Source organism: Lynx canadensis, chromosome E3, assembly GCF_007474595.2.
Source record: "Lynx canadensis isolate LIC74 chromosome E3, mLynCan4.pri.v2, whole genome shotgun sequence".
NCBI classification, from domain to species: Eukaryota; Metazoa; Chordata; class Mammalia; order Carnivora; family Felidae; genus Lynx; species Lynx canadensis.
In genome coordinates this window covers 893,218-914,732 of record NC_044318.1, presented here as the reverse complement: position 1 = coordinate 914,732, position 21,515 = coordinate 893,218, and the positions used below count along the sequence as shown (strand labels likewise).

Genomic DNA, 21,515 nt, shown 5'->3' with positions numbered 1-21,515 from the left:
TGCGCCAGGAGAGACGGAGGCCGGGAGTCTGGGGGTTATTCCTAGAGCGGTGGGGAGCCCTGCGGACTTAGACCAAAGAGTGGTACCTGGCAGCTGTGCGGGGCTCAGATCGGGGGGAACGAGGTGGGTCCAGGGGAGGAGAGTGAGGAAGGAGGTGGAGACGACTGCAGGGATTCGGGACTCGTTTAGGGATGGCTGGACTTGCTGGCGGAGAGTGAGCACCAGCATCAAAAGACCAACCGCCGAGGCGGAACCGCGGGAACACACGGCAGCGCCTCTCCTACAGTTCGGGACCATCCTTCCGGCTGCACCAACTCGGGTCCCTCATCCGGAACGCTTGCAGTGAGGTGCCCGGTTCCGCTGAGGGGCCGACGAGCACGGACCACTTCCGGCGAGCAGGTGGGCGGGAAAGAGAAGGGCTGCTTCCGGCCCGGCGGTTCCGGCCAGGCCCGCCCGGCAGTTTTAGGCGATGGCTCCGGTGCCGGCGGAGGGAGAGGCTTCTCCGATCCCTCCAGCCGTGTTCCCGCGGCCTCCCCGGCCCCGCGCGCGCCACTCTCAGTGCTCCGCGCCGCCGGGGTCTCCTGCCTCTCGTCCGGCCAGACCCCTCAGGCTCTTTACACGGCTTGGCCCTTGAAGTCCCGTCGTTGGCCGCCGCGCCCCTCTGGCCCTTCCGCCTCTTCCCTGGAGGCCCTGAGACGGACTGTGGGGACTACTTCGCATCCTTGCAGGGACTGACTGACCGAAGGTCCAGTAACCACCCGGGTCTGACTGTTGGGGGATGGAGCGGGGACCGGGGCTGGCACTGACCGGGTAGGGTCTCCCCACAAGTCAGACGTGTCTCCTGAGGGGCGGTGAACGGTCCTGGATTGGCTCCCCAAGACTGACCGGCCCAGGACTAAGCAGTTTTGGGGGACCTAACCTGGGTGGCGGGTCTGGACTGACAGGCCCCTCCTGGCTGACCAGGCCAGCCCGCTTGACGGGCCTCGTGTCCCCACCCCCCCCCCCCGGGCAGCCATGGAGAAGATGTCCCGAGTGACCACGGCCCTGGGTGGCAGCGCGCTGACGGGCCGCACCATGCACTGCCACCTGGACGCGCCGGCCAATGCCATCAGTGTGTGCCGTGACGCCGCCCAGGTGGTCGTGGCGGGCCGCAGCATCTTCAAGATCTACGCCATTGAGGACGAGCAGTTTGTGGAGAAGTTGAACCTGCGTGTGGGCCGCAAGCCCTCGCTCAACCTGAGCTGCGCCGACGTGGTCTGGCACCAGATGGACGAGAACCTGCTGGCCACGGCGGCCACCAACGGCGTGGTGGTCACGTGGAACCTGGGACGGCCGTCGCGCAACAAGCAGGACCAGCTGTTCACAGAGCACAAGCGCACGGTGAACAAAGTCTGCTTCCACCCCACCGAAGCCCACGTGCTGCTCAGCGGCTCCCAGGACGGCTTCATGAAGTGCTTCGACCTCCGCAGGAAGGACTCTGTCAGCACCTTCTCTGGTGAGGCCCTGGAGGTGGTCGGGCAGGTGGAGAAGGGCACCACGTGCATCCAGAGTCTTCAGGTGTGCTCCCCGAGAGCACTGCCAGAGGGGCTGAGGGTCAGCACGGGAGCAGGGGACGTGGGACGAGGGAGAGCCTGAGCAGACCGCGGCCAACCTGGGCCGCTGAGCGGACGCTTTGGTTTGCTGCCTCCTCTTTTCCTGCCTCAGAGCCCCGGGCCGCTTCACTGAAGGAAGCCACGGGGACCTCCAAGGTCCTCAGCTCAGGGATGAGAGGAGGCGGAGTATGCTGCCTGCCCCTGCCCCCCAAGTTCTTTTCCCAGCAGGCCCAGCTCCTCCGCCACTGGCTCAAGGCCAGCTGGCCCGTTCACCCTGATGAGACCAAGTGCGGCACAGGGCGGAGCCCCCGGTCGCCTCAGAGAATTGGGGGGCCTCCTAAAACACCGGAACTACCTGCGCTGTGCAAAAGCTGGAGTCTTTGAAGGCTCTTGGTGTGCTGGTCCAGGGGGGTGGATGTGGACCGTTAAGGTCTCCGGTCCCCGGAGCTGACCCGGCACTCCACCTCAAGGCGAAGGGATGGGGCCGAAGCTGGGGCACCCTCGGGGGAGTGCAGACAGCCCAACAACGCTCAGTGCTCCGATGGCCGGTCCGGAAGGCAGGCCGCAGCTTTGTGCAAGGGCTCACGTCAGATGCAGGATCCAGGGAGAGTCGAGGTCGTGTTTCTGCTTCGGAAACCACACGATGCCTGGCATCCTGCTCCCTGACCTGATCTACCCGAGCTCCTCTGTGAAGCCTCTGCCCGCCACCGCCCACCCTAGGCAGGCTTAGGGGTGTTTACTCCGCCTCCTAGGCTTCCCGGCCTTGGTCATGGGCAGCCACGTGACTGCAGTCCAGTCACTCCAAGGCCGCCACACCCGGCTGCCCTCTCTCCTGGAGCCTCCTGTGGGCTGGCTCTCTCACCTTCTCCCTCCACGGATGTCCACAGGCCAGTCTGAGAGTGTGCGGGACGTCCAGTTCAGCATCCGAGACTATTTCACCTTCGCCTCCACCTTTGAGAACGGCAACGTGCAGCTCTGGGACATTCGGCGGCCTGACCGCTGTGAGAGGATGTTCACAGCCCACAACGGACCTGTCTTCTGCTGCGACTGGCACCCTGAGGACAGGTGTGGGGAGGGGTGGGGAGGGGAGGGCGGTGGCAGTAGGGTGGGACGGAGGGGCTCACGGAAGGGCTGCCTCAGAACCTGTGAGGCAGAGAGCGGGGAGCCCTCCCACCCCAGGAGAGGATGCTGAGGGTTTCACGGACCTATTGCAGGGGCTGGCTGGCCACGGGTGGGCGTGACAAGATGGTGAAGGTCTGGGACATGACCACGCACCGCGCCAAGGAGGTGCACTGCGTGCAAACCATCGCCTCGGTGGCTCGAGTCAAGTGGCGACCCGAGTGCCGCCACCACCTGGCCACCTGCTCCATGATGGTGGACCATAACATCTACGTGTGGGACGTGCGCCGGCCTTTCGTCCCGGCTGCCATGTTTGAGGAGCACCGCGATGTCACAACGGGCATCGCCTGGCGCCACCCACACGACCCCTCTTTCCTGCTCTCCGGCTCTAAGGACAGCACGCTGTGCCAACACCTGTTCCGTGATGCCAGCCAGCCTGTTGAGCGCGCCAACCCCGAAGGCCTCTGCTATGGCCTCTTTGGGGACCTGGCCTTTGCTGCCAAGGAGAGCCTAGTGGCCGCCGAGTCTGGGCGCAAGCCCTACGCCGGTGATCGGCGCCACCCCATCTTCTTCAAGCGCAAGCTGGACCCTGCCGAGCCTTTTGTGGGCCTCGCCTCCAGTGCCCTGAGCGTCTTCGAGATAGAGCCTGGCAGTGGCAGCATGAGTTGGTTTGTGGACACGGCCGAGCGTTACGCCCTTGCCGGTCGGCCTCTGGCTGAGCTCTGTGACCACAATGCCAAAGTGGCTCGGGAGCTTGGCCGCAACCAGGTAGGTGGGGTGGCCCCAGAGGCCATGGGCTCCCAGGGGCCACGACCTTGGGGGTTCCTCCGACTGTTACATCCAAACCCTTTCAGGGATTTGGCACTCAGCTCTGGTTGCTCCCGCCACCGGCCATCACCCTGGTAACAGGGTGCCCAGTGCCCTGCCGTGAGCCCGAGGCCAGTGCCGTCCTCTGGGTGCAGGTCTCGGGTGTTATGGGGTTCAAGTGCCCTCTTGAGGCTCGTTTTTGCTTTTGGATTTCCCAAGCTGTCCCCGCTCTGCAGAGGTGCATGCAGCCACTCTCGTCTCCCTGGGTCAGCAGGCTCATTTCCGTGTTGGCTGCCTTCAATTTCTGCTTTTGTCTATTTCCCTGTAGGAAGGAGGCTAGAATTTTTGCGTTTGGCATAGGTGTCAGTTTCCCCCGCTTGGGGTGGGCCAGGATGCTAGGTCCCTGGGGCAGCTGAACACTGAGAGGTTGTGATTCCATCTGGGCGTGGGGGGGTGGGTGCTGCACGGGGCACCAGGGACCCAGGCTCCTTGTAAGTGCCTGGTGGCTGCTCCTAGGTGGCACAGACCTGGACCATGCTACGGATCATCTACTGTAGCCCTGGCCTGGCGCCTGCCACCAGCCTCAACCACAGCGTGGGCAAGGGCAGCTCTTGCGGCTTGCCACTTATGAACAGGTAGACGCCTGGGGGTGGCTCTCCACAGAGGGTGGGACCGTTGGAACCCAGCTACCCATCAGCCCTCCCTGTCCCCAGTTTCAATCTGAAGGATATGGCCCCGGGGTTGGGCAGCGAGACCAGGCTGGACCGTAGCAAGGGTGACACACGGAGCGACACGGTGCTGCTTGACTCCTCAGCCACACTCATCACCAATGAGGGTAGGCTGAGGGGCGGGCAGGGGGTTGATGGGAGTGGGGCCAGGGCATCCCAGAACCAGCGGCCTCTGGAACGCCCACCCTCCCTTGCGGGCAGATAACGAAGAGACAGAGGGCAGCGACGTGCCTGCAGACTACCTGCTGGGCGACGTGGAGGGCGAGGAGGACGAGCTGTACCTGCTGGACCCGGAACACGCACACCGTGAGTGGGGGCTGGGAGAGTGGGGTTGGGAGGCAGGGCCGGAGGCTCAGACCCTGCCTTCCCTGCCCCTGCCTTGCAGCGGAGGAGCCCGAATATGTGCTGCCCCAGGAGGCCTTCCCGCTACGCCACGAGATCGTGGACACTCCACCTGGCCCCGAGCACCTGCAGGACAAGGCCGACTCGCCCCACGTGAGCGGCAGCGAGGCTGATGCGGCTTCCTCGGCTCCCATGGACTCCTCCTTCTCGCTCATCTCGGTATCACACGCCCTCTACGACAGCCGCCTGCCGCCTGACTTCTTCAGCGCCCTGGTGTGCGACATGCTGCGCTTCTACGCCGAGCAGGGCGATGTGCAGATGGCCGTGTCCGTGCTCATCGTGCTGGGCGAACGCGTGCGCAAGGACATCGACGAGCAGACCCAGGTGGGTGACCGGGCCTCCGGGAGGGCCTCCCTGCCACCCCCGGACCTGACCCCCCCCCCCCCCCCCGCACGCCTGCCTTCACCTGCACCCGCGCGCTCAGGGTGACGCCCGCAGCGCGCCCACCTCCCGCCTCTGGCCCCCCTCCCCTCTCCGCACTGCCAGGAGCACTGGTACACGTCCTACATCGACCTGCTGCAGCGCTTCTGCCTCTGGAACGTGTCCAACCAGGTGGTCAAGCTCAGCACCAGCCGTGCCGTCAGCTGCCTCAACCAGGCCTCCACCACCCTGCACGTCAACTGCAGCCACTGCAAGCGGCCCATGAGCGGCCGTGGCTGGGTCTGTGACCGCTGCCACCGCTGCGCCAGCACGTGCGCTGTCTGCCACCACGTGGTCAAGGGTCTGTTCGTGTGGTGCCAGGGCTGCAGTCACGGTGGCCACCTGCAGCACGTCATGAAGTGGCTGGAGGGCAGCTCCCACTGCCCTGCGGGCTGCGGCCACTTGTGCGAGTACTCGTGACCCATCTGCGCGGGGCCTGGGGTGGGCGGGGCTGGGCGTGCGACCCAAATAAAGGACGCGGGAGCCGCAGTCTGAGGCTGCCTGTCACCCCATCGTGCCGCCGACGGCCCGGCCCGGTTGGTTTTTCCGCGCCGGGCGACGGGGGTGGGTAGGTGGCCTCGTCGCCATGGGAACCGGCGGGGGGGCGTGGTCCTAGCCCGGGTCGGGTGGCCTTCGCTCCGCCTTCGAAAACACCCTTCCTTCCGGGGCGGGCCAAAGGAAGGTGCTTCCGGGCCGTTGCCGCGACGACGGAGCTCCCGCCATGCCTCGCGGCGGCGGGCTAATGGCGTCGGGGGCGCGGCTGCAGTTACTGCTCGCGCTCTGGACGCTGGCGGGCCCGGCCCGGCCGGTGGCCGCGGACGCGGGCGACGGAGGGTGGTGAGCGGCGGGGTCCGGGCGCGCGGTGGGGCCCGGGGCGCGCGGTGGGGCGGGGTTGCTGACCAGCTGTGCCCGCAGGCAGCGACGCGGGCCTGGGGCGGCGGTGGCGGAGGAGGAGCGCTGTGCCGTGGAGCGTCGGGCCGACCTTAGCTACTCCGAGTTCGTGCAGCAGGACGTCCCCCCCCCCCCCCCCCCCCCCCGGAGCGCCGATATCGCGCCCTTTCTGGCCCGCCCGTTCTCCCTGACCTCCCGAGATCTATTTGAACTAACGCGTGGGGGCTGGAGCGGGCAGGCGCGGGTCAGACTTGGCCGTGACTCTTGTCCCTTCTAGCTACGCCTTCTCCAGACCCGTCATCCTCCAGAGGCTCACAGACAACTCGGTGAGTCCTGGCGCCCCTCCTGGCCACTTTCCGCCCTTGCTGGGCCCAGCCCTTGAGTCTTCTCCCCACCCCCTTAGAGGTTCCGGGCCCTGTGCTCCCGAGAAAAGCTGCTGGCCTCGTTTGGGGACAGCGTGGTACGGCTGAGCACTGCCAACACCTACTCCTACCGGAAAGGTGAGCTGCCCCACCCTGCCTGCCAGCGTCTTGCAGGCGGCCCCAGCGAGTCCTGACCAGCCCCTTTCCCGCAGTGGACCTGCCCTTCCAGGAGTATGTGGAGCACCTGTTACACCCCCAGGATCCTACCTCCTTGGGCAACGGTGAGTGGGCTTTGATAGGCCCTGGGGTGGGGTCGGAGGGGATGGGGGCATTGGAAGTACTCGGGTGCCAAAATCCCCACGTGTTCTGTGTTCTTTGCTGGCAGACACTCTGTATTTCTTTGGGGACAATAATTTCAGCGAATGGGCATCACTTTTCCAGCACTATTCCCCACCCCCGTTCAGCCTGTTGGGTACCACAGCTGCTTACAGCTTTGGAGTTGCAGGTGGGTACCCTGCAGGAGCAGAGGGCATGGGAGAGAGGGAGGGGGTGGGGAGACTACAGGCTGGGTTTGGTTAGTGACTGCGGGTAACTCCACAGGAGCTGGTTCTGGGGTGCCTTTCCACTGGCACGGGCCCGGCTTCTCAGAGGTGGTCTACGGCCGCAAGGTCAGCACAGGATGGGGGCCGAGGCTTGGGGCTCGCTGACTGCAACACAGAGTGACCTTGCTGCTCCCGCCCCCAGCGCTGGTTCCTGTACCCCCCGGAGAAGACACCGGAGTTCCACCCCAACAAGACCACACTGGCCTGGCTTCAGGACGTGTACCCAGCCCTGGCACCATCTGAGAGACCCCTGGAGTGCACCGTCCAGGCTGGCGAGGTCAGTAGGTGATGACAGGAAGGGGCCTCCAGGCTGCACCAGCTGCCACTAATTTCTGTGTCCTGCCTCCGTCCCCCACCAGGTGCTGTATTTCCCTGACCGATGGTGGCACGCCACACTAAACCTGGACACCAGTGTTTTCATCTCCACTTTCCTCAGCTAGCCAGAGTGGGCGGCTGGTGAGCCCAGCACACACCAGCACACGCCCCCGTTAGTGCTCACAGATTTTATTACAGGACAGTGGTGGCGGCAGCCCACCCTCACCTGCTGTTTCTGGCCCAGACAGGTGGAGGTGGGGTTCATGGTCCAGCAGTGAAACTGATGAGGGTGGGGGTGGGGACACCGGGGCAGGGATCTAGGGACACAAACTATGTACAGGGACTGGGAGCTACTGCCCCAAGGCCCTCCTGGGCCAGGATACTAGGCAAGGCGGGCTGCCCTTGCACTCGCCCGGCCTCAGTAGTCCTCCACCCAGCCGTTCTCAGAGATGAACGCATCAATGACCTCTTTCATGGCCAGGTTCGGGATGAGCTGTTCCTGGGTCAGGGGGCTCCGGGTGACAGGGTCAAAGTGACCCACACGCTGCAGTGTGCAGTGACAACAGGGTCAGAAAGCGCTCAGTGCTTGTGGGTCCTGCTCCCAACACACGTGGGCCCTCACCTGCAGGTGCTCCTCGATATCCTTGCGGTCGTAGGTGATGCCACTGGGTGTGATGCACGGCTCCCGCATGAGCTCAAAACTGATCTTGCCACACAGGTAGTCGGGGATGTCTCGCTTCTACAGCACAGACAGTCCAGTCAGGCACCAGGAAGGGGACGCCGCTCCGATGCCTGCTCCCCAGCGCCAGAGGACCTACCCGGGCTTACCTTTCTTTTCTCATCCACCTGGGAGAAAAGCTCATCCATGTCTGCTAAGTACTTGTCCTGCAAAGAAGCAAGCAGCTACGCATGGGCCAGACGCCCCATCCCCCCTCCCCAGGCACAGGCCCCTCCCACCACAGGCACGCGGTCTGGCGCACACCCACACACGGGCTGGGGCACCCTCACGTGCTTGGCCTCGATGCAGGCCTGCTGGGCCCGGATGTGGCTGTCGTCCTCATCACCCTCGTGGTTCCTCTGGCATTCTTCCAGCTCCCTGGGGGTCAGCCAGGAGCTAGTCAGAAATGGGTCTGGCCAGGAGAGGCCACACTCCACCCACCCCTTGTTCAGGTTTCATTTCCCTCCATCTCCTGCTCGCCCGTGTTGGCCTTCAATAAACACTCGTGTTCTTGGCTCCGAATTAGCCCGAGAGTGCTGACTTGAGGGGGGTGGGGGGCACGCGGAGCCTGCCACTTGCACAGCTCACCTCTCCCGCTCGGCCACAATAAGCCGGGTGAGGTAGGAGTGCAGCTCGTTCTCCTGGTGGATGCGCCGCTCCTCAATGCTGTTCCAGCGCTTCTTCTTGGCGATGCGCAGGGCACTAGGGATGTCATCCCCAAAGTTGAGCCGCTGCTCCTTGGCGAGGTTGTAGGCTGGGGGGAGAGGGGCTTCAGGTCACCTGGCCAGACTATCCACCTGGTCCCAGGCACCGCTACAACCTAATAACCAGTAGGCCCACCTCGCTGCAGGTTGGCAATGGCCTCATCATAGCTCTCCATCTCTAGCTGGCATTGTCCCAGGAAGAAGTGTGCCTTCACAGACTGCCCGTCCAGCTCCAGGGCCCGCCGACAGTCTGCTAGGGCCTGCTCGTGCTGCTGCATCTTCAGGTAGCACAATGCCCGGTTGGTGTAGTACACTGCCACCAGAGGATTCCGGGTCTGGGGACCAAGGCCGGGCCAGCCAGCATGAGGAAGTGAGCTCTGCGCGCCCCCCTCTGTCCTAAACCCTATCCCAGTTTGGAACCCACGGCGAGAATCAAGACACCAGAAATTTCTCAGTTTCAAAGCTCCTGCATGCTAAAGATTAGTGGAGGGTGCGCTCCCGGTCCCAAGGCCTGCCTGAGCCCACCTTCTTGCCTCCCACGAAATGTTGCCGAGACAAATTTCCGAGCCCTGTGGAGATCCCCAGCTTTGGGCCTGGAGTTCTCAAGGAACAGCGATCCCTCGTCCGCTGCCCGGGAACCTCAAGCACCCTGAAGCCCCACTCGCCATACTTCTCCAGCAAGCAGCACTGGCTGGAGAGCAGCGGCCTTGACACCTTTGGAATAAGAGCATCGCTAAACTCTCAGGGCCCAAACGTCCGCGCGTACGAGCCAGGACCCTCCGAAGGCCCGGGGCCCGAAGTCGGGGCCCCGCCCCCTCCCCTGGCCCGGTCGCAGATCCCCTCCCCGGCGCGGGTGCACTCACGATGGCGCGGCCGTAGCAGGCCGCCGCCTCCGGGTACTTGCGGCCCACGAAGAGCCGGTTGCCCTGCTCCTTGAGCTCTTGCGCGCTCGGGCTTTTTTCGGGGCTTCCGCCGCCGGCGCCCAGCCGCGCGCCGCCTTCCTTCTCCTCCTTGCCCTTCATGGCGCCGCGCGGCACAGCCTGGGCTCAGCTCCCAGGCTCCGCGTCTGGCCCACCCAGCGCCCGCAGCCCGAGCCCGCAGCCCGAGCCCGCGATCCGCTCGGGCCCGGTCCAGCGATCCGCCACCGGAACTTCCGGCCGCGGTGGGCGGGGACGCGTGTGCGTCCGACGGGCTGCGGGGGTGGGGCCGGCTGGAGCATGCGCTCGAGGCAAAGCGACCCGCGACTTCGGAAGGCTACAGAAGCGTCAAGAGTAACCGGGGCTGATGTCAGCCCCGCCCCGCCGAGGCCCCGCCCCGCGCGTGAACATGGCGGCTGTCCGCGGGCAGTGGGGCCTGAAGCCTCCAGCCGCCGGGCCGTGGTCCCGGCGCTCCACGGCGTGGTGCTGCGGGCGCGCGGGGACCGCCAGAGCCGCTCGAGGCCCTGGGCCGATGGTAGGGCGGACCACCCCCGATGCCCGAGTCTCCGTCACCGCCCTTCCCCAGGTGTCGAGAGGAGTGTCCGCGGCCACCGAGGGCCGAGCGGAGAAGCACGTGACACGGGACGAACTGGAGCGGCTGCCGGCGTGCAAGCGGGTGGTGAGGGCTTCCCAGGTGTGGGGCGGGGCCTCGCGGCGTGGGGGCGGGCCCCCCGGGTGAGGTCCACCACCCGTGACCCCCAACCCGATCTGCCCCGGTCTGGCCGCGGAGGGGTGGTGCGGCGCTCGGCCGGCGCCCTCCGCCTCCAGGCCGACTTGCGGGCAGCCGTCACGGAATTGTGGGCCTCGCGACTGCCTCGGGTTAGTCGGGAGAGCTGGGCGCCCCGGCGGGGTCGCGAGACCGGGCGTGTTAGTGACCCTGTCTGTAAAGTGAGCCCAGGGCCACGTCCATGACCCTTGGGGACCCCTAGGAACGGCAGCCCTACGCCGAGGTCGTCCAGACGCTGGCGGGGCATGAGGGCTGCCCCTTCACTGCCCATAACCGTCCTGGCTGCGGGAGCTCCAGAGGCGGCAGCCTTCACGTCCGAAGGCCGCAGTGGCCGCAGTGCCGGACCAGCCAGCGCTGCAGTACGCCCACAAGCCCTAAGTGTTGCACCTGAGCCGGGTGCAGAACCACGCCGCAGCCCTCAGCAGAGGGAGGGGCCCGTCGGAAGGCAGGGAGGGCATCCCATCCAAGGCCCTGGTCAGGCTGGCGAGTGCAGGGCTGTACAGCATAGACTGGCCAGCATCCCGGGGCCCCAAACTGCCTCTGCCCCTCCCTAGATAGTACCTGAGGGCGGTGGACCCCTCACCGTGTGCAGACAGCACTACGGACGTGGGCTGTGGGGCAGAAGCTGTGCCCAGACCTTGGCCCCAGCCCGGCCACCTGATGACACCGTGCCAGCCAAGAAGTGCAGGATTCAGGCTGAGTGAACTTGGGTGTGGCCCAGGGCCTGCACCTGCCCGGTAACCTCAGGCCACAGGTTTCTCTGGGTGTGAGCTGGCCAAGGAGGAGGCTGGCTGCTGCAGGAACTCAATAAACGCTTGCCGAACTCTCATCTGACTGTGAGGACCACCCCGCTCCCCACTCCCACCTGCCCCCCCCCACACACACACAGCATACGAGTGCAGAAGAGTGAGGGAGGAGCCCAAGCTGTCCACATGGAGGGAAAGGCCCTTACGGTCTGCTCAGCGAGTGGGAAGGAGGCCAGGCCCGCCCTCAGAGCCCTGGTGCAGCCACCTGGTGCTGTGTAAAATATTTATTCGTTTTCCAAAAAGGCTCAGACCGCAAATCGTGGTGGGGAGGCTGGGGCAGGGTCTCCTCCAGGGCCACACTTGGGGACCTCCACTGCCTGGCCAGGCAGTCCTACCTCCCCAGGCCTGGGACGGGGTGGCCAGGGCTGATGTAAGGCTTGGCCCGGACACCATGGGCTACAGGACCCACCAGTCCCCACGGAGGACAAGCAGTCTTGAGATGTACATTCACAGAGGACGGACACGCGGGCTCGCCCGGTGGCCGGCCCGCACACGCCCGCACCCTGGCCTGTGTGGCCCCGAGGAGCCCGTCAGGGTGGTGGGGGGATGTGGGCGCCTAGCAGGTCATAGGCGAAGACGTTCCAGAAGATGGCAAAGAGCAGGAAAGTGCCGTAGGCAAGCAGCACCACCCACCAGCCGCACTGGTCCCGAAGTCGCTCCTCATAGCTGCGCAGGATGGTCAGACCCATGCTGACCCCGACCACTGCACCTGCCAGGTGTGCCATGAAGCTGGGCTGTGGGCCTGAGGCAGGCAGTGGTGGGGAAAAGCGGAGCCACACGGCCCGGCCCACCTCGGAGCTCACTGCAGAGAAAGGCAGCAGGTGGGAGGCACCCTGGCCTCAGGCTGAGGCCCCCCAGCCCCCTGACCCCCTACTTACTGCACACCAAGGCCAGCACCATCCTCAGCAGCTTGTAGGGACACCTCATCCCAGCCCAGTTCTGATGGAGCGTGAGACAGACGCTGTGAGACAGGCCTCGTGGGCCCCTCCCCACGCCCCCCCACAGTCCGCCCTATTACCATGACGACGTTGGCCAGGTGTGCCGAGCACAAGGCGTAGACCCCACCAGAGCCCCCCACCACAGGGGCCCGCATGTCGGTAATGGAGACAGTCAGGGAGCCTGTGTGAGCAAAGGGAGAGCAGTGAGGGTGAGGCTCACCAGTGGCAAGGCCAGGGGGCACGTGCCTGCCTCACCTGCCAGCACGCCGGCCAGGTAGAGCAGGCTGATGCGGAGCAGACCGTGCACCATCTCCAAGGGCACCCCGATCATCAGCTGCAGGAGCGCGTTGAACCCCAGCTGCTCCAGGCTGGCCGTGTGGGCGTAAACAGATGCGAAGGCAGCGGTCAGGCCGCCAGCCCCGGCCTCGAGGGCCTGAGTCCTCCCGACGCCCTCGGAGAGATGCCAGAGGCGGGCCCGGACTCACCCAACGTGCATGAACATGTAGGTGAGGAAGCGCCAGGCTCGAGCACGGTGGCCGGGATGGTACACGAGGGGGCTCTTCATGTACTCAGGGTGGTAGGTCTGCAGCACCCATTTGTTGAGACGGGCCCCGTAGCACAGGAACACGATGATCTGGGAGACAGAGGAGTGAGGGCCAGGCGAGGCCAGGCACGGGGGCGGTTCCCAGAGTGGTGGACAGGTGGGCACACCTGGGCAAGGGTGACCGAGGCCATAAACACGGGTGGTGGGCAGCTGCGGTGCCGGTAGAAGTACCAGTGGCGGTCCACCTCCCGGGGCAGGATCTCGTAGGCGACGTAGCGCACAAACCGCTTGTAGACGCCCAGGCCTGGCTCATCCAGCAGCCCGTCCCGGGGCAGGGCCCTCTGTCCGTTGGCGATGGCCCGCTTAAAGCTGCTTGAGCGTTTACTGCTGATCTGGGGGGGGGGGGCCCTAAGCATGGGCCACCGGACTCCCTGCCCACCCACCCCCAGCCACCCTGCCCCCTTGGCCCCACCCAGCTTCTGGCGGAGTCTGAGGCCCTGCCCCAAGTGCACACCCCTCCCTGGTGGGAAGGGCAGGGAGTGAGGGCTGCCCGCCCACCCCACTCTGGCCAGGGCACTGTGCCTGTCAAGGCCTGGGCCCGTACCCTTGCTGTTTGCCCGTTACGGCACTGACCAGGTCCACCAGCTCCTGGTAGCAGACCTGGCCCCGCTCGTTGCTCTGGGCCAAGGCCACCAGCATGTCCAGCTTGGCCGGGTCCAGAGGCAGCTCATGGCTGTGCACCAGGCCAGTGAAGGTGTCCGCACCGATGAAACCTGTGTTCTCAGGGTCCAGCTGCTGGGGTGGGGGGGGGCCGCCGGCCAAGGCTTGAGGGTGGGTCAGGCCAGCTGGGAGAGGCAGGCTCCAAGCACCCTGAGACCAGACCTCTGTACCCACGTAGTCCCCGGAGCCGCCAGGACACCAGTGCCTGGGTTCCAGGCCTTCAGCTCCTACAGCTCTTAGGGGCCTCCCCGCCTCATTTCTGCCCTGCCCATCCTCCTGGAAGGATAGGACCAAGGTCTGAGCACGATCTCCCTCCCTCCTGTACCTCCCCAGGCTCCCTGGTCTGGCTGGCCCTCTCCTGGGGTCTCACGCAGGGGGGCCGAGGTCGTGGGGGAGGGGGCTTGAGAGGCTAGGCGCCAAGCGGGGGCTCGACCGCGGCTCTCCGGGAGCTCCGTCGCCTCGGCGCAACCCAACGTTGGGCCGAGGGCTGCGGCGGGGGCGGTGCCGGCGCCCCCCACCCACCCCACGCACCTGCTCCTGGATAAGCTGCAGCAGCGAGCTCCTGTCCATAGAGCCAGGCGGGGCCGGGGGCCGGGGGCCGGGGGCCGGGGTCGGCGGCCGCGGCCGGAAGGGGCTGCTCTGCGGAGGACTCCGCTCCGCCCCGGCCCGCCCGCTCCGCCCGCTCCGTTCGGCGCCGCGTCACCGAGCCAGAGCCGCCCGCCCCCGCGCGCACGCTGCCGCCGCCCGCCCCGCCACGCGCGGCCGGGACACGCGCGCGCCCTGCCTGCGGACGCGCCGCAGGCAGGAACGGCCGCGACCGGAGCTGGGGTCTCGCCGCCACGCTTGCCGCCGTCCCGTTCCGGGGCCGCTCGTTAACGCGGGGAAGCGATTGGGAAACTGAGTCACAGGGCAGCGTCCAGATCCCTCCCTCGCGCGCCCCTCTGCTTGAGGCCTCAGCGCTGAAGCCACCTCCTCGGGGAAGCCTTCCTGACCACCGCACTGCCTGTGAGTCCTTACCAGGCCAGGGCTCCCTTGAAGGCGCCGGCAGGCCCGCCAGACACGCTTGCTCCCAGGCGTTAAGAACGCACCACAGCCCCTCCGTGTGGGAACCAAGTCCAACAGGGCAACTAGCGGGAGTCGGGGAGGCTCAGTGCGGCTGTCCTTGCTCAGCCCGTGGAGGCTGAGCCCCAGCACCCATCTGTCTGGGCCTGGAGGCCCCTGACCGCTCCTGCAGCCGCGATGCTGCCAGGCAGGACCTCCAGTTCCAGTTCACCGGGAGCCGAGACAGACCCGTGGGCATTGGGGCAGAGCCCCCAACACACGAGGCTGCAGCTGGCTAGGAAAGGTCGCTACTTTCTGGGGACGGCAAGTAGAGCCCTCTAGCAATAGAGGTGACAGAGACCAAAGGAATGTGTCATCACAGCAACCCCAGTGGCTAGAAAGAACATCCTGCCCCACCGTAAGGCAGGTGAGAGCTGCCCCCGTGGGCCAGCGGGCCGGGAGGCTGCCAGGGATGTTGGAAGGACGATTTCAGAGTCAACCCCAGACCCTTCAGCAGGCCTGAGCCTCCCCGTGGAGCAGCAAGCCCCCCCCCCGCCCCCCAACTCCTGCAAAGAGCACTTTGGGACTTGGGGAAGGTGCCTCTCAGGACTGCGATGGCAGGAAGGGCACCTCACCACACCACGGGCTCGCTGCTCCAGACCCCAGAACACATACCGAGTGAACGCCTGAGAAGTGCTGAAGCCCAGCCCTGAGCCGGGCCCCCCCACCCCCAGCCCTGCAGGCTGGGGTCTCTGGCTGTCCCCTGCCCAGGGAGAAGGGCAGAGGCCTCTGGTCAGGGCCTGAGGAAACAGGGCAGATACCCCAGGCTGGGGCCAGACCACACCAGAAGGGCGACATCTGGGCAGGCCCCCGTCCCACTGCAGAGTCCCCCATCTTCCATGCACCACAGCCTCGCTAACTAACGGGATGGTCAGACTGGGGGTGGGGGTGGGGAGGCAGTGCTGCGGGGCACACCGGCCCCGGGGCGTGGCATCAGGAGGCTCTCAGGTAGCAGATCCCCTCAGGCCAGCATGGACCTTGAAGGGTGCAGAGGCTCGTAAGCTGCAGCTGGGCCGCGCATGAGACCCCAGAGTGGGCCCCAGACCTGGAGGAGGCGTGGGAGCCCGTGGCGAGCTTTCAAGCCCATGCGAGACAAAGGACACATTTTAGCGGATTCAAGAAAAGTTGTCTTCCGAAAGCAGGATCCGAGATGCAAAAGACACCAGCAAAGTTTAATCAGGACACCCGAGCTGATGCCTTCTGAGAGGGGTGCGGCACCGGACCCGTCTCCAAACCAGGGAGGAAGGCCACACGGTGCTCAACCACTTCCTGCCCCCCGCCTCCGGCCCAAAGTTCTGTTTTCCGACACCCTTCACGCCCACTGGCTGCCTGGGACCAGAAAGGTGTGGAGCCCTGAGAACTACTGGAGTCTGGGGTCACACGCTTCCTCGCTCATGATCCCCAGTGCCCCCAGAACCTCGGGACCCACCCACAGGTCTTGGGCACGGGCAGGTGAGTGGGCAAAGTGTCCCCAGAAACCAGGTTCAGACAGAAGTTAGGTCCCCTCGAGCACGTGGCCCCAATACCAACACCCGGGGGCCCCTGAGGCCTCATCGGGTCTTCACCAGGGCCCTGTAGAGTGAGAAACTGAGAACAGCAGTGACAGCGGCCCCAATGACCCCCAGTGTCACCCGAAGCCAGAAGGAGGTAGAGTGCAGCTCCCTGTGGGCCAGGTGTCTGCAAGAAAAGAGAGGCCGGCTGGAGGCGCCTCCGGGACGCTGCCCAGAAGCTTGCTGCCACACCCCCCACCCGCCTCCTGGAAAGCCCCAGAGCCCACGGGGCTGTTAGCGTGGGGAACGAGAGGGCTCCCACGGCGGGGGGCCACCAGCGAGACCAGACCCGCCCCGCACCTGCGTGACCCCGACCACACGGCTACAGCTGTCCTGCTCTCCCGGTGACAGAGGCCACCGGTCACCGGGCTGAGGACAGGCTCCCACCACAGGGGCTGTGTGCCGGTACCCACGGGAAAGTGGCCATGGCAGCGAGCTGGGTGAAGACAGCGGCGCTGAGCTTGGCCGGGCTGGCACAGGAGAACGGAGCAGGGGCGGGCAGCCGGTGCCTGCGGCAGAACTCCGCAGGCGACAGGCCAGGTGGCGAGATGCCCTCAGGCAGGTCAGCCTTGGAAGAGACGAAGAGGCAGGGGGTCTGCCCGTCCATGTAGTGGCGCTGCGGAGAGAGGGGCCACGTCAGGGTGCAATCCCCAGTGGCCTGGGCCAGGGTCCTGCCCCAAAGGGACTAGGGGTGGGGGCCTTGCCTTGTAGACGCTGGCACAGAACGCAAAGGACCCGGGGTCGCTGCCATCGAACATCAAGCAGGCCACGTCACACGCAGCATCGGGTGCGGTGGCCAACAGGCTGTCTGCGCTCACCTCGCACAGCTAGACACAGGGCGGTCTCAGGAAGGGGTCCGGGGCTTGGCCCTCTGGGCCACATTGAGACAGGTCCCCCGGCACGGACTCGGGGTCTATCCCGGGGGGCGGGGGGTGGCACTCACTATCAGGTACTTCTCCTGCCCGTTGACCTGCACTGTGTTGATGGCGTAGACGGCAGGCTCCTCGGGGAACTCCCTGCGATCCTGGCGTGGAGGAGGGAGGCGTCTGAAGCCCACCGGCCTAGAAGGTGCCCAGAGCCCCTTGCCCCTCGGGCGGCGGGGGGAGGGCCGGGGCAGGAGCTGGGCCCCCTGGCCCAGGGATACTCGGACGCTCACCCCCAGACGGCGGCCGAGGAAGGCCTGCAGAAAGGCGGATTTGCCCACTCCGCGGGCTCCCACCACCTTGCACAGGAGGACGTTCCTCTGCGTCTGCCCCTTCTCCTGATCCAACCTCTTCTCACGCGTGACTGTGGACATGGACAGACAGCCAGGGCGTGACTGAGGGGGCCGCCCGGGAGGGGCTGGGCTTGGGGTGAGAGGGCGGATGCCCACCTGTGATGGCGTGGGCCTGGGAGTCCCGCTCGCAGAGAGTGGGGTAACCCAAGTAACCGAGGTGCTCAAGGCAGCGCCGGACATCCAAGTAGGTCACCAGGCTGGGGGACAGGAGGGACGTGAGGCCAGGGAGGCGTGCCGTCACCGCCGAGCGGGAGGGGGCGGTGGCAGGGGCGGCACTCACGTCCACTGGCAGAGGTACCCGTGCAGGGGCAGCCGGCCCGCCTCGGTGGGGACCTCAAGAGGCAGCTGGGAGCCCCAGGGCGCAGCTGGAAACACGCTGAAGAAGCTGTCCAGCTCCACAGGCGAGAGGCTGCCATCGTGGTCCTACAGGCAGAGAGGCTGTGGGGACGTGTGCCTGGAGGCCGGAGGGGCTGGGGGGGGGGGGGGCGCACGGCGCGAGTCACGACACCCTCACCTGATCGTGCTTCTCAAACACCCTCTGCACGAACTGGTAGCCGAAGTGGTTGAGCTCGGTGCTGCAGCCGGGGGGCACGTAGAGCCTGTGGGGGTGGCAGGGGCTCTCTGGTTCCCAGGGAGCCCCGTGCCCACCACGCTCCCCACACCCCCCGTGTCCCGGGACGGGGAGGCTCCCGCGTCACCCCCTGGGCAGAGCAGAGTCCGCCCACGCGTTCCAGCCTGCCTGCCCGCGGGGGTGGGGGGCTGAGGAGCCCCCCGGGCACCGGCCGGACGCGGAGGAGACAGGGGGAGCCCAGCGCCCCGCCCAGCACTCACGGCGGAGCAAGGTAGTCCAGGGTCAGCTCCAGTGTGTCGCCGTAGCCAAAGCGCCGCAGAATGGCCCACGTGGTCTCGTGGCGGCCACGCTGGATGAACAGCGTGTTCAGAAAAAGGAAGCCTGTCCCGAAAGGGGCGGAAGGGCGAGTGACGCTGGGCGCGGCCTGACTCCTCCCTGCTCCCAAGGGACGGGCAGGGCGTCGGGACTCACCGTCCAGGGTCAGCCGGTCCTCCCGCACACCTCCCGCCACGTTCTTGCACACCACCGTCTTCACGTCCTCCAGGGCCTGGGGGGCCAGGGGGTGCCCGAAGCACGATTTCTGCCCCCGGGGGAAAGTCGCCATCAGCCGGCCAGCCGCCTCAGCGACTGCTCAGCGTCACTAAGGGCACCCGAGGCACAGAGCGCAGCTGAGCCCTCGAGGGGTGGGCACCAGCGGCAGAGGGGGCCGCACCTGGAACGCGTTGAGTTCCTCGTCACTGAGCGCCTGATCTAGGTCCTGGTCTGAGAGCCTGAAGATGCGCGTGAGGGCCTGGACACACGCGGGCCTCAGCTGCAGGGACAGCCGGCTCAGCACGTACCCCACCACCCCCGCCCCCCGCCCCCCGCCGGTCAGCTTCCCCTCCTCACCCTGCCTGTCGCCCACCTGCTTGGCCTCAGGGTCATAGAGCGGGGCCGTGGGGTGCAGCACAGCCTTCTGCGCGTAGTAGAACAGCTCCGAGATGTTTCTCAGGTTCTTGGCAGAGCACTGGCGGCCACGGAGACAGACTCAGAAACGCCCCGAGGAAGATGCTGGCACAGGGTAGCACGCGAGGCCGCACCTGGCCTCAAGGACACCGGCTGAGGTCCCGGGGACAGCGGCGCAGGGGCGCGGGCCGCAGGGCCTTGCTGCTGGGTTCCCGGTCTCACCCGCCACTCACCTCCACGCAGGTCTCGATCTCAGGGAACTGGCTCATGATGGGCAGCACGGCCTCCATCGAGCTGCCCGCCCGCAGGTCTGACTTGTTGCCCACCAGGATGATGGGGACTCTGGGGAGAGAGACCCGTGGTCACCGTGGGTGGGGGAGCTGGCGGGGCCTACCCCCCCGGGCCCTGCCCGTTACCTGGGGCCCCTCTCGGTACCCCCGTTCACCAGTGGGATCCATTTGGTGCGGATCTGAAAAGCAAGGCCTAGCCGTGAGGAGAGGGGCCTGCCTGCCCCACGGCTCCCTCCCGGAACTCACGCCTAGAAGGGGGAGGTCGAGGCCCACTGAGGGACAAAGTCACAGATGCCGGGAATGTGCCCGCTTGGAGAGGACAGCAGGTGGCACCTCGTGTGATCCTAGCAAACACACCCAAGGGACCTGGGATCGGCAGCCCACGGCACCCCGTTCCACAGACTTCTGACCACCCACGGGCCCTGTGGGGAGACAGGGCCACAGGAGCTCCCCGGGGAAGCTGCGGGGGCCTGGCTACAGGCCCCCGCACCCAGCGTGGCTCCGCGAGGTTTCCTGAAGCACTGGTCAGAGATGGGGCCAGACACAAGTACAAGTCGCCCAGAGCCTGGGTCAGCAAGGCGTGCACCTGAAGTCTGTATGGAGGGCAGCATGGAGGTGGGTGCCAGCAGCAAGGACCGGGGTGGACCAGGAGCTCTGCCCCCTCACCTTCTCGATGGTAGCCTCCTCAGACACGTCATACACCACACACACCACGTTTGCCTGCGGGAAAGGGGGTGAGGCACGGCGTGACCACGGGCTCCTTGCTCCACGCTGCCCTCGACGGGGCCGGAGACCCTGGAAACGCCCCTCTAGCCGATGCTCCCCGGCTACCGTCAGCTGCTCCAACTTGGCAAGTCCCTCTTGGTGGTGGGGGTGTTGCAGCTGCCAGGCCCGAGCACTGCAGCTCTGGCCAGTGAGGCTCCCGGAGGGCTCAGGACCGACACCGCCGCCCCCAGAACTTGGCACCCCAGCCCTGCATTCCCTTGTCATCTCGGGCACAGAGAATAACGAAGTACGCCGTGAAGGATGACGGTGGCAAAAAGGCCGCCTCTGAGTAACGGTGGCCATTGCCCTTGCCCAGCAATGCCCAGAACACAGCAGGAGCTACAGGGACAGCTACCCGCCCCCACCTCCCCCATCGCAGCCTGGTTCAGGTACAGATCCTCCTGTGACAGCACACGAGCAACGGTGACCTATAGCCGTGGTCACAGCACCCACTAGGGTCCAGAGGCTTGGAGCAGTGGACCGGACTACGGGATGGGAGGGTAGGTGGCCAAGGCACGGAGGTGCCTAAGGGGTCACTTTGAAGAACACTGAGACTGCTCCCCAGAGCCCACCAGATGAGCAAACAATGGGCGCACTGAGCCAAAGGGCTGGCCAGCCATGTGGTGTGGGTACCAGGGCCCCTCTTCTCCCCAGCTCCCAGCGGGGTGAGTCAGAGGAGCCGGACAACTCTCAGTACTGGGAGGTCAGGGAGGGATTAGCGGAGCACCTTAGTCTAATCCCTCGGAGAGAGAAGCAGATCAGGGGGAGGCAGCAGCCCGCACCCAGGCCCTAAGTGATCAGCACCCCCTTCCTGAGCCCTCAGGGAACACTGTACCTTGTCAATCTCTTCCTGAAGCTCCTCCGCCGTCTGCTCGGCTTCTGGAAAGAAAAGACACGCTACTGCAGAACCGCCCAAATGCCTGTTACTGGGCAGAGGCGGGGGGTGGGCTGGGCGGGCCGGCTCTACCTGAGTAATCCACGATGTGGGTGGGCACCTTCTCCGGGGTGACGTCTGCGGGGATGGTGATCTCTTCTGCTCGCGGAGGGACCTGGAAAAGACGCGGCGTACCGGTGGCCCGGGACGGAGGGAGGTCGCGCCGGAGAGACACCGAGGGGTGCGGCCGCGCTCGGCTCTTACCTCCGCGGGGAACTCTTCGCCCACGAGAGACAGGATCAGCGACGTCTTTCCCACCTGGGCTGCGCGGGGCGGAGCGGTCAGCGCAGCGGCCAAGAGCGCGGCGCCCCGGCCCCAATGAGGCCGGACCCTCGCCGCGACCCCGGTGGCCCCAAGCCCCCCCACCCCCACCCCCCAAGCTCCCAAGCCCGGGGTCCTACCCTCTCCCAGGAGCAAGATGCGCACATCCCGCTTCATGGCGGCCGCACGGATCCGGATTTGGATCTCGACCCCGATCTCGGCTCGACCCCGGCCCGACCCCGATCACGGATCCAACCCACGCTCTCCCACTTGCCCGCACTTCCGCCCCCCGCCCGCACTTCCGCCCCCCGCCCGCACTTCCGCCCCCCGCCCGCGGAGCCGCACTAACGAGCGAGGCGGGCCAGAGCGTCCGGACTGTGCGGCGGCGCCACCGCGCGGGCACACTGGGCACCGCGGGCATCGCGCCGGAGGGACGCGGCTCTGGCCCAA

At 66.4% G+C, this 21,515-nt stretch overlaps 5 protein-coding genes across 11 annotated transcripts; 2 read left to right on the top strand and 3 right to left on the bottom strand.

Annotated features, from left to right (window-relative positions):
• The first annotated feature begins 456 nt into the window (after positions 1-456).
• On the top strand, positions 457-5,563 carry WDR24 (WD repeat domain 24). The gene is made up of 8 exons (XM_030300547.1): positions 457-1,495; positions 2,480-2,657; positions 2,807-3,479; positions 4,035-4,153; positions 4,232-4,353; positions 4,448-4,552; positions 4,632-4,972; positions 5,135-5,563. Exons 1-8 carry the CDS (start codon positions 1,015-1,017, stop codon positions 5,486-5,488), a joined length of 2,373 nt encoding a protein of 790 aa, XP_030156407.1. The 5' UTR covers positions 457-1,014; the 3' UTR covers positions 5,489-5,563.
• A 97-nt stretch (positions 5,564-5,660) lies between these two features.
• On the top strand, positions 5,661-8,478 carry JMJD8 (jumonji domain containing 8). 2 transcript variants are annotated; one of them, XM_030300549.1, is made up of 10 exons: positions 5,661-5,905; positions 5,984-6,076; positions 6,237-6,285; positions 6,363-6,459; positions 6,534-6,602; positions 6,707-6,826; positions 6,922-6,989; positions 7,066-7,200; positions 7,283-7,379; positions 7,957-8,478. In XM_030300549.1, the coding sequence occupies exons 1-9, from the start codon at positions 5,790-5,792 to the stop codon at positions 7,361-7,363; spliced, it is 828 nt and encodes a 275-aa protein (XP_030156409.1). In that variant the 5' UTR covers positions 5,661-5,789; the 3' UTR covers positions 7,364-7,379; positions 7,957-8,478. The 2 variants fall into 2 exon arrangements, with proteins under 2 accessions (XP_030156409.1, XP_030156411.1); XM_030300551.1 differs by having other exon boundaries at positions 7,283-7,410.
• STUB1 (STIP1 homology and U-box containing protein 1) lies at positions 7,412-9,782 on the bottom strand. The gene is made up of 7 exons (XM_030300548.1): positions 9,524-9,782; positions 8,797-8,995; positions 8,545-8,710; positions 8,247-8,334; positions 8,067-8,123; positions 7,861-7,977; positions 7,412-7,782 (listed from the first exon to the last, which is right to left on the bottom strand). Exons 1-7 carry the CDS (start codon positions 9,680-9,682, stop codon positions 7,657-7,659), a joined length of 912 nt encoding a protein of 303 aa, XP_030156408.1. The 5' UTR covers positions 9,683-9,782; the 3' UTR covers positions 7,412-7,656.
• A 1,490-nt stretch (positions 9,783-11,272) lies between these two features.
• RHBDL1 (rhomboid like 1) lies at positions 11,273-14,028 on the bottom strand. 4 transcript variants are annotated; one of them, XM_032591648.1, is made up of 8 exons: positions 13,904-14,028; positions 13,286-13,447; positions 12,820-13,044; positions 12,594-12,742; positions 12,364-12,476; positions 12,189-12,289; positions 12,049-12,109; positions 11,273-11,879 (listed from the first exon to the last, which is right to left on the bottom strand). In XM_032591648.1, the coding sequence occupies exons 1-8, from the start codon at positions 13,940-13,942 to the stop codon at positions 11,701-11,703; spliced, it is 1,029 nt and encodes a 342-aa protein (XP_032447539.1). In that variant the 5' UTR covers positions 13,943-14,028; the 3' UTR covers positions 11,273-11,700. The 4 variants fall into 4 exon arrangements, with proteins under 4 accessions (XP_032447539.1, XP_030156888.1, XP_030156890.1 ...); XM_030301028.2 differs by having other exon boundaries at positions 11,273-11,972; positions 13,904-14,027; XM_030301030.2 differs by having other exon boundaries at positions 11,273-11,972; positions 13,286-13,444; positions 13,904-14,027.
• Positions 14,029-15,619: 1,591 nt separating this feature from the next.
• Positions 15,620-21,360, bottom strand: RHOT2 (ras homolog family member T2). Of its 3 annotated transcripts, none has more exons than XM_030301025.2 (19): positions 21,206-21,360; positions 21,009-21,067; positions 20,838-20,919; positions 20,706-20,749; positions 19,772-19,825; positions 19,232-19,284; positions 19,049-19,157; positions 18,775-18,876; positions 18,583-18,681; positions 18,342-18,450; positions 18,131-18,251; positions 17,814-17,898; positions 17,580-17,722; positions 17,396-17,496; positions 17,180-17,310; positions 16,967-17,047; positions 16,728-16,850; positions 16,437-16,639; positions 15,620-16,150 (listed from the first exon to the last, which is right to left on the bottom strand). In XM_030301025.2, exons 1-19 carry the CDS (start codon positions 21,240-21,242, stop codon positions 16,024-16,026), a joined length of 1,863 nt encoding a protein of 620 aa, XP_030156885.1. In that variant the 5' UTR covers positions 21,243-21,360; the 3' UTR covers positions 15,620-16,023. The 3 variants fall into 3 exon arrangements, with proteins under 3 accessions (XP_030156885.1, XP_030156886.1, XP_030156887.1); XM_030301026.1 differs by having other exon boundaries at positions 21,009-21,062; positions 21,206-21,339; XM_030301027.1 differs by lacking the exon at positions 18,583-18,681 and having other exon boundaries at positions 21,206-21,339.
• Between the last annotated feature and the right edge of the window lie 155 nt (positions 21,361-21,515).